Here is a 13,153-nt window from a genome sequence, read left to right as displayed (position 1 = left end):
ATGCTTTTCTGAACAGGGGATTTCAATCTTTCTCCTACTTTCCCTCCCTCTTTATCTATCCTTCTCTCTTTTTGCGGAAGTGTAAAGTTAATGCGTAGCGTATCATTAGATCAGCAGTGATTCCAAGGCCTCTGCTGCCATGGCATGTTGAGGCTTTTACAGCGAGACTTTATTCTTATTGGAGACTATGCTGCATTCCACTGCAGGGCAGATGGAGTCACATTTTTAAACTCTCCATTGACAAGATTTACTATTGCACCCACTGTCTCTGTGATTTGTAGGTAAACCCCACTTTGAAATTCTCCAATGTATCTCTGCTCCCTCTGGCACAAAACAAGGCTGAAATATGTGGAGGGATAGGTTTTCACCTTTGCACTTGTCCTGTTGGTGACAATATATTGATGTAGATGATCCTGACGTGGTCAAAGTTCCTCAGTTTACCTCACTAGACTGTGCAACAAGTTGAGGTATCCATTTGAAAAATGTACTTTCCTGGTCAAGAAGCAGAACAGAGGGTAATCTTCTGATTGTATTAAAACATCAGTGCATTTTGTGTCAAGTACATTTCCATGATCTTTAAATTTCTGAAACAACAACAGACTGGGACAAAATTAAATGTTGCCCACAGAAGACTGATTTCTTAACTGAATTACTCACTTGCTTTCTACTTGTAGTCAAATCATCATCATTCATTGTCAATATATTTTAAAAATGGCCTTGGATCAGCTGGCCTTCGAGTCTCTGTTGTTGGTACAGACATAGCTGTTTTTTGTACTCTGCTCATTGGGGTGATTATGAAGTGCAAAAGGGAGGCAATCAGATGTTTGTTGTGGGCATTGTGGTTGGGATCTTCCAGTGGAATTGAAAAATGTCTCTGCAGTGGCACAGCAACAGTTAAGTTGACCCCCTGGTGAAATTTCACATTAAAATTTCACACAAAATCAAGTAATTTTGATGGAATCACAGGAACAGAGTAAATGTGTGCAATCAAACTCGCAACCACAAATATGACAAAGATGCACAGATGAGTTTCACTGTGCAATGATGCAATTGTTGTACTGCAGTCAGTACTGACCTCTCACTTGAATGAATTGGATTGTCTGCCTATCAAATTACTCTTGGTATATGTAGTCTGGTTTAGTCTGGTTTGGGCATTTGTATTTTTTGGGGATTTTTCAATGCATTATATTAGCCCATATTGATATATTTGGTTAGTCTTGATTAGACCAAAATAGGAAGTCTGTGTTCAAGTCCAAGTACCAGTGCCACCTTAAATTCTCATAAGAATAAATGGAAAATCCCACTGTTATTTTTTTTTCTTCTGGGACAGAGTAAGATTAAGACCAACAATTTATCTTCTTTCAAGTCATTTATGCAGCCAGCTGGCTCTTCCTCTGGCTTTACTGTCCACGAAAACACAGAAGCTTCAGTATTCAAGGAATTTTTTGGCAAGGTTGATGCTCCAGCTTGATTAAAACCTATGAATTAAGGAGTACATGGATTACAAGGAACTGTCAGAATGGCCCTCTTCCTGCATTAAAGTAAATCCCTCTTTCTGTCTCTCTTTGTGTCAACAGACAGCTAGGTCTGTGCTGCCAAGGGCAGGGCACCATACCAGGGTGCTGTAAGCCCTTTAAACTACATGAAAGTGTCACGGCTGAATAGAAAGGACGACCTCTTCTTTCTGGTCACCATATCCTTCTCAAAAATCATTTGAAGTTAAGCTCTGTGTTAAATGAATCTCTGGCCTGCAAAGATAAGACATACTCTACAGGAGGCCTCTAGGCGGCCTCTTCTTTGTGGGATTGGCGATAAAAAAGTGTATGGAAAATAACTATTTTTAAAGACAGATTAGCTTTTGTGAGAATAAACACCATCTAAAACACATTTTAGATACATTTTTGTTCCTAATGTTAGAAAAAAAATACCTCAGCATTTAATTATGCTGAAATATGGGTTCTACAGAATACAGAGTGTTCATGCAGTCATTTCTGAAAACGTCATTAAGATTTTCTGGAGCTTTTTAAATGACTCTCGTTGTGAAAGCCAACAATAATGAGTTATTGAGTCAAAGAAAGTTTTCTCTTTTTACTATGAACATTCATAAGGTTTATACCCTGGAGAGAATGCCATGGGTTCTGGATAAAAACATGCAATCATGCCCCCCCCCCTTTTTTTTTTTATCTGATTACACAGAAAATTCAAAATATTACATCTTGTCAGTTTGCCAAAAACAAGAAAGCCCAGATGGCTTTCAGTTGTAAGACTGAAAGAGTTGGATGATGTTGAACCTGATACAGGCTAATCTCTGGAAAAACTCCATCTTTGTTGTCCTCACATTAAAGACATAAGCAGACACTGGCCAAACACTTCAAAACGCTGGGAGGAAAACAATCACTTTCAGAATTACTGGTTTCCTTTTGGCTTATAGCCTTCACTGAGGAATTTCTTGTATGTAAATAACTGTTTGTGAGGATTTGATCAGTTTGGACCACACCCTACCATCGCTCAACACAAAATGTCTCCAAAATCCCTGCAAACTTATCATCAAACCTTTCTATTGCTCTGTCTCTCAGCTGACAGACATGACCAACAGCTTTATCTCTTGGATGTGAGCAGGTTTTTGATCTCTTGATCTTTTTCTCACATTTGAACCCACATCAAAGGATTTAAGCTATTCAGAGAAGGTGAAGAATACGGCATCCTGTCTTCATGTGCACTAATCCAGGCCAGGAGGAAGCAGAAAAGAGGATTGATTGATGGCCTGGCATACAGATGTAGCTTGTGGCATCGCAGGCCCTGGAGTACTGTGAAGCCTGTATACAGCAAAAAACAGTATACAGACTAGCACTACACGAAGTGGCCATGCTATGGCCACTATTTCTGGCATGTAACTCCCTGTAAAATTTTCATTTTTAGATTTTTGTTTGTGTTCAGATGCAAAAAATGGTAGGAATTGATAGACAGAGGTGCTGGAAGGGATATTTTTGAAATATGGACAGATCAGGGTAGCTGTTTTCCATATAGTTCAGTCCCTGTCCAAAGTATGAGCTGGTAAGTGCTTGTTTACATTGCAACAAGCTACAAAGATTGAATCAATACAATGTATCAGTGGGTCAGTTATGAGCAACACTGAGGCTTCCAAATTCTAATAAAATTGTAACCCTTAAAGGTGGGGTTGATAACACTGAAGAAAATAATAACAGTAATCTAGAGTTTGAAAGTATCCTAGCCAAAAAAAAAAACAAAAAAACCACCCCTTCCCTCCCTCCAGAGCCCAGCAGCTCAGAGCAGCATTGTCACCACCAAACTACCCTCCTTTATAAACTCCACTCCTCATTAGTGGGAAGGTGTTTCAAATTGAGCCACCAGGTGTAACTCATTAGTTTTCCCTAATGAAACCACAAAGCATTTTGCTTAGGAATTACATGCAAGCTCAGTAAAAAAGAAAAGAAAATTCACAAGAGAGATATAACCCTCAAGGGTAGAAGGAAAATATCAAGATTCACACTAGTGATGGCCACCTGGATGGAATAAAAGGTTTTACTGCAGAACTGTCTACAGAAATATCAACAAATGGTATCATGTTTCCAATCTTTAAAATATTTGTATAAACTGTTTAAAGTGCCACAGATAAATTTTGACATTCCTCGGCTTGTCTGCCTGACAAAGCAGTAGTCCTAGACTCTTGACTTAAATAGATTTTAACAATAAATAAAACTGACAATGTGTTCTTGTGGGTTGTCAACGTGGTGAAATTGTCCATTTTTCACGGCACTCCAGCTGTGCAGTGATTTATGGCCCGGTGCTGTGTATATTTTGACCTGTCTGTCGCACACTGTATTTTAGCTTGTTCAGCGGAGTCACTTAAGCTGAAATACAAGCATTTAACCACAGGTTTGCTGATTTACCCCCACACCTTTCATCCAAAACTTCCATCTTTCACTTCATCACTGATAGTTTTTTTTAAATTAAACAGCATTCATTTGAAAGCAGGTAATCATGTAAAGATTTATGTGGATATTGTACAGTAAACATGATAAAAATGTGAAAAAACAAACAAACAACAAAAAAAACAATGTCATAAAACATAGGAGAAAAGCAGAAAAAATCCAATTTTAACAAAGGTAATTAAGCAGCAGACAAGGGGATGAATGTGTGTTTCCTTTAAATTTTACATAGAAAAAGTGCCAGGAAGACATAAAGGTGAGATGAAAGGGACAAAACTCAAAATCACCAAGCAGAGGAATGTCCTTTATTAAACATTCAGATATTGTTACCACACACAACAAAAGGAAAGGCCCCAGAACATGACGGATGCTTCATCTGTGAAGGATTAAGTGTTCGTTAGTCATAAAAGCAAAGTGCAGACCACAGGATAACCTTGAGGCAAACACAAATGGCACAATCTGTTGTGAAATCTCACAAAATAACTTTGTTCATTCTCCCCAGCTGTTGAACAAACTTACCTTTAAGAGAATTCCTAGAGCTGGCTTTGAACGATCTAAAAATCTTGTTTTAATACAACAAGTAATTGATGGGGGATTGTTTCAGCACAAACTTGTAGGCAGTGTAGCCTTTCTGATTGGACTTAATTATACACAAGAACTTAATGGAGAGTTGTTCATGTCCAGAGCTCATGGTCAATCCAAAAAATATTTCAACTAAATATCCTACTCTGTTCTCAATGGCAAGTAAGACACCAGAGAACAGATGTTCCCTAAAAAAAGGAAAAGGGGAACAAAAACAATCCTTCTTGGTTGTTTAAACTTGAACTCCAAAAGGCTGATGGGAGGTGGGTTTTGGGGTCATCAGTGCCAGAGTGATTCCCCTCTATGTAGTTCCTCTCCGTGTACATCAAAGGTCCTCATCATCAGCAGATAGCTGGTCAACCCTGTGAGCAAAAACAGCTGGGCCAGAGCAAAACAAAGATGATATAAGCAGCTTCCTCCTCGGCGGCGGCACCAGAGCAGTCAACTATGATAAGCCTCAGCCTATATTGTGTTTGAAGCGCAGTATCCCCCACTACCACCAAAACCAGACAATTTAGAGACCCATGTAATGCAAGGGGAAATATAAACTGTGATCTCTTGAACCCTGTCAAAGGAAAATGTCTGGCTTTTCTCTCTGCAACCATTTTGGGGAAGTAGTGGGAGTGACTTTAACTTGCGGGGACAGTGATCTGTGAAGGCATTCAAACAAACTTTAATGCGAGCAAGGGAGAATGGAGGAAGTATAACACAGCATGTGTTTAGACATAAAAATGATGTACATGTGATTTGTCTCCCCTTGTTCTTCAATTGCCAGAATGGAAGATAGGACAAACTTATTTCACATCAGCCATCATGACAAATCCCTGCACTATCAATGAAAAGCAACAGCAACGCACCAACAGATGTAACACAGAAACAAAGGCAAATCAAAGACACTGCCCAAATGTCTAACATTGACCAAAACGAGACAGACTGCGATTACATTTTGCTGACAGAAAATCTTATTTAAAAAGAGAATTTTCCTGGACAACACCCAAGGAAGAGGTAAACATTTTCATGGGATGCACAATTTCCCTTTGGATTTAGCCTTCAGTGCTGCAGGCCTGAAAGACATGGGGTTAGCCTTGATCCCACTTCAGAGGTTGCCAGGAACAAAAGACACATGTTGTTTACTTCTTCTAAATGGGGACAGTCTTGTTCCCCTGAGTCTATACCTTCTGTCATAGGGACCAGGGTTAGAAAGGAATAAACTTTTGTCCTTTAACACTGTTCTAGTATAATCCAAACAAAAATTACAAGGTTAATGGGTAGAGCTGTGTGAGGGATTATGCAGGATTATGTAAATGAAAGATCTAATATTATTATTGTGTGCACACAGTGTAGGCTAATGAGATTACTTAATTGTGAATAAGGTTAATTGTCTTAAATTATGTTAATGCCTGAAAGTCTGTCAGTTAACCTCTGACCTGTAACTTCTCAACAAAAGTTAATCATGAAAAATGCCTTCTGCTATAATTAACCCTGCTCACTCCAGCTGATATGACTGGGGCCATATCAGAAAATTAGGAAAACCTGGCGGCCTTGACTGTAGCTACTGGAGGCCAGAAAGTGGCGAATGAAGTCCTCATGAAATATGCTTAGCTTGGAGATTTAGCTGCAGTGTTGACTAGCTACTGTGGCTGGTGAGCTAACCTGTAACTTGTTAGCAGGCAGGCTACATACTATTGCTAGCCCACCACATTGGCCTGAACAATAACTTATTGTTATAACAATTACAATTTATCCAAGAGATGTTCAGAAAACTTCTTGTATAATGTCTCACAACTGATTGTAAACCTGCCTCTTATGTGGCACAGTTTATACTGCAAGAACATCAAGAATTAGATGGTGCAATGAAGACAATAGCTTCCAGTTTGTAATTAGAGAGAGACTGCAGTCTGAGCTGACTTAGCAAAATTCACAAAAGTGATACTCCTGCATGGATTGTCGCACCCTGTTGGTGTGGACATGTCCTATAGTAATCATCTGTGCATCCAGTTCAAAGCCCTTGGCTTTGAGTGACATCTCTGTCCCTGAATATATTGACTTTGGAGAATAGGAGGGGCCATCCGGACCCCCTTCATCCCCTGGGGGAGTCCAGAGCGACACCAGGTCTGGTGAAAGTGTGAGTCAAAGATATTACAGCCAGGCAGTTACACCTCCATCTGGGCCCCTGAATTAAACATCATCTATACAGACGGGCTCCCTGCCTGAAAGCTTGAGGGACCAGGAAGAGGGGCCAATTAACCCATGCCCAGTCTATTCAGACCTAACTTTGTAGCCAATTAAAAGAGCTTATTACAGAGGGGAATAAAAAGGGTGATTAAAGGTTTGGATTTGATTTGACATTATGCACACAGGATACCGTTTGCATAAAATCATAGTGACTGAAGGGGGCACTTTGTCATCCACTATGAATGCAGTCATCATAAGCTAAATAAATACATTCAGAATACCCTGGGTAATCTTTAATTACAGCTGGGTCAATCTGAGCTTTTGTTTCCTGAACACCAACAACATTTATTTTCAGCTGGCAGTTTCAAAATAACTGATGCTGTTTATTGTTCAACTCTTGAACACTGAACATGAAAAATGGCATCTTGACATCAGACACTATATGTAACATTATGTCACTATGTCATCAGGTACACGTTCCTCTTCACTGCGGCTCACTTCCTCCTCCCCATCTCTCACAACCATCTAGTATGAGGAAATACTTCTGCAGAGGAGTCAAGAAAAGGAAACACAGTAAATGACAGGAGCAGAAGTGAAGAGAATTGGGATAGTTTTTTCTTTCTTATGGTTGTGGCCTAATCACAAGCCTTCAGTCCAAAGGTCTAGTGTGTTGTTATACAATAAAAAGGTACTACTTAGCAAATGGTGTCATGAAAGAAGACTCATTATTTTTTTGCCCATATAAAAAAGGCTATATTTGTTGGCAATAATTTCAGTTTATTTTTGCATGAGGTCGAAACACCAGTTTCAATAGACTGTGAATGGAGACAACACATAGACAGTGGTTGGTTTAACTTCCATGCGATGGGTGGATGTGTCCTCGTACTGACTCTCTTACAGCACACTGAATTAGAAATAAAACATTTGCTGTGAGGTTGAAATGCTTTTTACCTTTGGGGGGGATGGAGGTGAGTATATATGAAAATGGATACAGTTTCTACTTGGTTTATTAGATATGGATATAAATACCCTTAAAGTAATAGATGAAAGCCAACCTCATAACCTTCATATTATTTCATTTCAAATACAATGTGCAGAATCACAGAGTGACTGCCCTAATAGTTACAAACTGCCATCCCTGTGAAACAGTTTCTGTGATATTCAGCTCCTATGGAGCCACTTAGAATCTGAAATTTGTTATTGCAATTTTCCTTTTAATTTATTAGTAAGGTGTTTGTTTTGTCAGAATTTCGATCCATAGGTATACATTTAATGGGAACCAGATGGATTAGTATATGGGCTACAGTATGAAAAAATCTGTTAAGTATTTTCGTTCTCCTGATGCATTGATCTTTTGTTGAAGGCTGCTGAAGCAGGGGAAAGTAAAAAGCTGGATCAGTAAACTCTTCCAGCTGACAACCCTCAGTGCATTTCTGTGTAAGTTTTTCTTGCCAGGTACAGTATTGCAGACAAAAAGGTGGGGAGTTGGGAATAGACACGTCCTTATGCTCATGTGAGTTATGACATAAAACACAAGCACTCCATATGTTTGCTTTGCTTGTCTGTGAACCACACATGCATGCACATTTACACACATGTTCCTATTTGTGAGCTGGTGGGGGGAAAAAAAATCCTTGGAGATATAATCTTTACAACATTTGTAACAAGGAATTCATTGCATTCAGCTCTCAGTCCGCCCGCTCCAAATAGCTAACATTTTACATCAATCTGTTCCCTCAGGGTTGGAAAAAGTGTAATGACGGTGAAACTAAAAGAAACAGGTGTTCTTCTTGCTGGGGCATCTTTGAAGGTGCTGAGAGTTGCAGAAAGATTGTGAATCACTGCTAATTGCATGAAATTATAGTTGTGGGGCACAAAATGAACTCATTCTAGTGTGGCTCCAGCCAGCACGGTTATCGTAGTACTTTGGAGGGTTGTAGATGCCATGAATTACAGAATGACAAGGGATTTTCTAGATGTTAACTGAAGAATGACTGCTTTACTGGAATTGCTGTGGGGGATTTACAGAAAACTCACTTGATTATGATGATTGGGTGCATTTCAGAAGCAAATTTTTAATTTAAAAAGATGAAAAAATACCAGCTCAGTTTCAAATCCACCAAATTATAAACCAAAGAAGAATGTGCCTCTTGGAGAATTATTGGACTAAAACCACTGAACCAAATGTGGTCAGAATACAACCGGATTTGGCTGGAGCCTGTTATTGTTTGTTAAAAGTAAAGGACAGCTTTCCATGCAGCAGATTTATTGAGATGGTTTCATTTCATTTTTAACTGACAGCATGGTCACTGTCTCTAATTACATAATACACATACTGTATAGCTCAGCTGCTCTACTGAAGACACCAGAACAAAAGCATTTGCAACAGATATTTACATGAGGTGGCGGCCCCTCATTATTCAGTTCCTTTATCAGGAGAGGCAGCCCTGACTAAACCAATTTAGAGAAGACAAATGAAAGTCATTTGTATTCTTTGACAGGCAAAAACCAATAACCAGGATAAATAATGAAAAAGCCAGCAGGGAAATATCTTTCTGATAATAACTCTTGGAATTCCTTTCATAATACTTCAGTAACTTAATACCATTTGTACTTGCTTAAAATATTATACAGTGTGTTGTTGGCTGCGTCCTGTTTGCAGAACACATATTAAGCCAGTTAGAACCTGACAGGGTGATTTACATAGTGTCTTCTAAATCCCTGCTCATTGAAAGAATGTTCACCTCAGTAGTTTGACATAAACCAGGCTTTTAAATAATCACCAACTGCGAACTTAAAGAAATATGAGCTTATCAAGTTGTTACACTAACATGTTAGCAAACTGTTGCATTCTGCAACAGACAGCAAACACAGAGCAATGTGAACGTCCCGCTAGAGTTGTCGTTCTTAGTGTCTGTCAAGGACTTGATATTTTTGCTGTTTTTCCTTCTGTTTCCTTGTTATCCCTGCACTCTGAGGTAGAATTTGAGCAGAATTTGAGTGTGTGTTTACCTTCCAATGACATGTCTTATATGCTATTGTTGGTACATATGACAAATTTAAGTACCAGTGGGTTTGAGTTACTAACCCTTAGCAGCTGGCTTGCAAAGTGGAGATGGACAGATGGACATCTGTTACTGTGCTGCATGGGTCGGCCACAACGGTTAGGCTGGCAGGCAGAGCTTGAGTGACAGACAGTTGATTCTGACTTCATCTGACTGAGTCTGCAGTCAAAACAGTAAGAGGCTTTAACAACCTCTACCCTAGAAAACCATACCATACATGACATTAGCTCGGTTTGAGCTCTTGTCTAAACTCTTGTCTATACCTTTATACCTGCCTTTTCATTTTCATTGCATTGATATATGTATGTTATTTATAATTGATATTCTCAAATTACATAGATAGATAGATAGCGTTCAGAATCAGAATCAGAATTCCTTTATTTATCCCTGAAGGGAAATTCTTACAGATAGTTCAGATGATACAATTTGGAAAAAACTGAAGTCATATGAATTTTCTGCGATTTTAGTGGTTCACTTCGCCATCAGGTCATGCTTGAAATGACTACAGTGAATTGCAACACAAGTCACAAATTTCTAAATATATTCCTGTTGATTATTCATGCGAGCAGAAAAGGTTTATTGCCACATGACTCTGACAGTGCGTTTTGTCAGTTCCAGAGAACTGAAAGTAGACTCTTGAGTAACAGAATTTCCTTCCTATTGAAGATTTGCTTCTCTTTGACATTTGTCATTTTTGTGCTAGTTGTACTCTGGGTTGCAAATGAAACTCATTTTAAAAGACCTGCTTCTTGATCGAGGTTTATTACAAGGATAACTTGATCCAGCCTATGTATATTATGGCGTGTTTTGCTGCTCCTCTTGGCATTATCATTCTGTTAGGATTCATCAACCTCTCAGCAGCAAACAAGGATGCCTGTGAACTCTATGCTGCTGTTGGGCAGAATCTAACTTTACCTTTAGCCTACGATGGACTGGAGACCTCACATGTGTTGAGATGGACACGTAATAACTCAGTAATTTTCTACAGAGAACGAGGCAGAGTCTCAGTTGGAAAGCCAGCGGACATCACTGCAACTGGATCTCTTTTGCTGACGGATCTACAGTCCTCAAGTGCAGGGGCTTACAAAGGATCCTTACTGCATCCCAATGGTACACTGGCTAAAACATGGGCTGGTCATCTCTGCATGATGGACAAGGTATCAAAGCCTCAGCTTAACTATATCTGTGATTTCAAGTCTAAATCTGTTCACCTTAATTGCTATGTAGCATCCTCTCAAGGCTTGGTGTTCTCATGGGCCATCAATGAGAAGACCTTACCGAGCGAAACAAAACAAAAACTGAGCATATCACTGACACAGCTGCAAGGTGAGGGAAACTTTACATGTAGTGTGGCAAACAAAGTCAGCAAAATGAAGAGTGACACTGTTCAACCAACCTGTAAAAGTCCAACGCCGTCACCTCCAACTATGCTCTGTTTTACTTCCAAAACTGTTCTGGCAGTTCTTGCAGGAGGCGCAGGTCTGATTGTGCTTTTGCTCACCATTATCATCGTATTATGTTGCTGCCTCAGACGCAACAAAACTGAAAACAGAACCAAGACCAAAGAAGAGCTCAGGATGCTTTCTGTAAGCAAAAGAGAGCCAGACTCCCTCAGGACAGAGTATGAGACGGTGCACCCGATTGAGGACTTTTCACTCCTGAGCCCAGAGCCTTCACCCAGAGCCTGTTACAAGAGTGTTTCTCAGCCAGAAGCTCAGCCTGAGAACAAGCCTCCACAGCTATCCACAGCTCCAGAAGGACAAAAACCTTCACCGGTGCCGAAGCCGAGGACAAAGGGCCCCCAGACACCAGACATCTGAATGTGGAAATGAGAACTGGAAGAAGAACAGTAACTATAACAAAAGTTCTTTTTTTTTTTATCTTGAAAACATGTAGTTGAGCCAAAATGAATAAAATCATTGTGTGACTGATTTTTGTTATGCTAACCAACACATTTTTTATCACTTTAACAGTTCAGTGTATACCTAAATGCAGTCACAATTGACAATAAACCTGCCTTTGTTTAAGAAACTTAACTATGATTGTGCTATGAGCCTGGGATGGAGAATCTGAGGCAGCAAAACCTTTATTTTCTTTAAATGTCTTTAAATGTGATATTATTTCTAATGACATTTTGTTGTTTGTTGTTATTCTTTGAACTTTATACCGTTATAATGGTGGGGGTTGAAGGCTAAGGAAGAGTTGTGTGGTACATTTATGATACAGGAAACTGTGCTGGATGAATTTCAAAACTGACATGTCATTCCAATTGCTTAATGTCATGAGAGTGCCACACCCATTGTACTTCTGTGCTATAAATAAAGCAATTTTCAAACCAAATAGAAATATTTTTGCATAAAATTCTTGTTAATATATTAAAGGGTATGACTGGTGATGTTTGTCATGCATTTGTCACACTGTCTGCAAGTGTCCTAAAAAGGCTAAAACTAACAAAGCATTAGTCTGTTTTCAGTAATTTCCAACATCCTTAACATCCTTATTTCACAGCTCACTGGCTCCAAACAAACGTTTCACTGAATAAAACAGCTGAGCATCACAGTTTCTAGAAAATGTTTGTTAAACACTGAAACACATGCTGGGGGACTAATGTCAGTGGTTGATGAATACACATTTAGTACTGTAGCTGGTATTTAGTGTGTGATATTGACTCAAAATAAACTACATTGACAGTGTGGTAATGAAGGATCATGTGACGGTGTTTTAATAGTTTTGGGACAAAAAGGGTGGTCTATGGCACAGGGAAATAAGTGATATCAGCTTTGGACATGCAAACAATACTTGCTACAACTGATTCACTGTTGATTTGCATGTTACTATTAAACATGGACATTATATTAAACATGAAATAAACATTAAGATGCTTTGACCCTCTGTCTGAGACACAACTGTTCTGTATCTGACATATTCTTCGCGAAAGCATGTTATTGAATTAATACTCTTTAATACTGTAAAACTTTTTAAAGCTAACTGTAATACTTTTAGCAGCTCCACTGGTAATTGCAAACATTTACACAGTAATATTTCTGTAGTTGGATTTTATATAACAATGGGATTTTCTAAATTCACGCTATGTACGTTATACAGGTTGGGTATGAAATAAATAGGGTTGTCCAAAATTATCTTATATCTCATATTTGTATGGAAAACTACATTAAGTAGCTTATCTGTGTCAAACGCAGCCCTTTGTTTCAGCTTCTTACATGTCAGCATTCTTGCACTTATTAAAATTTGCTTGCTTGCAAGAAGTTATTAAAGGGAAAAAAATCAATAGAGGAATGGATTAGCCAAGGCAAATATCTATTATCTCCGATGGGTAAATGGTAATCCACACATGAAAGTGTTTGCTGTCTCGCCTAATGC

At 39.0% G+C, this 13,153-nt stretch overlaps 1 protein-coding gene across 1 annotated transcript; it reads left to right on the top strand.

Moving 5' to 3' along the window:
- Window positions 1-10,419: 10,419 nt before the first annotated feature.
- On the top strand, window positions 10,420-12,706 carry LOC124062489 (T-cell surface antigen CD2-like). The gene has a single exon (XM_046395284.1). The coding sequence runs from the start codon at window positions 10,561-10,563 to the stop codon at window positions 11,590-11,592; it is 1,032 nt and encodes a 343-aa protein (XP_046251240.1). The 5' UTR covers window positions 10,420-10,560; the 3' UTR covers window positions 11,593-12,706.
- The last annotated feature ends 447 nt before the right edge of the window (window positions 12,707-13,153 follow it).

Source organism: Scatophagus argus, chromosome 7, assembly GCF_020382885.2.
Source record: "Scatophagus argus isolate fScaArg1 chromosome 7, fScaArg1.pri, whole genome shotgun sequence".
NCBI classification, from domain to species: Eukaryota; Metazoa; Chordata; class Actinopteri; family Scatophagidae; genus Scatophagus; species Scatophagus argus.
This window is presented reverse-complemented; position numbering and strand designations above follow the sequence as displayed.

Bases quoted from the DNA above. Each gene is read 5' to 3' on its own strand.
- LOC124062489 (XM_046395284.1), top strand. From the start codon at position 10,561: ATGTATATTATGGCGTGTTTTGCTGCTCCTCTTGGCATTATCATTCTG.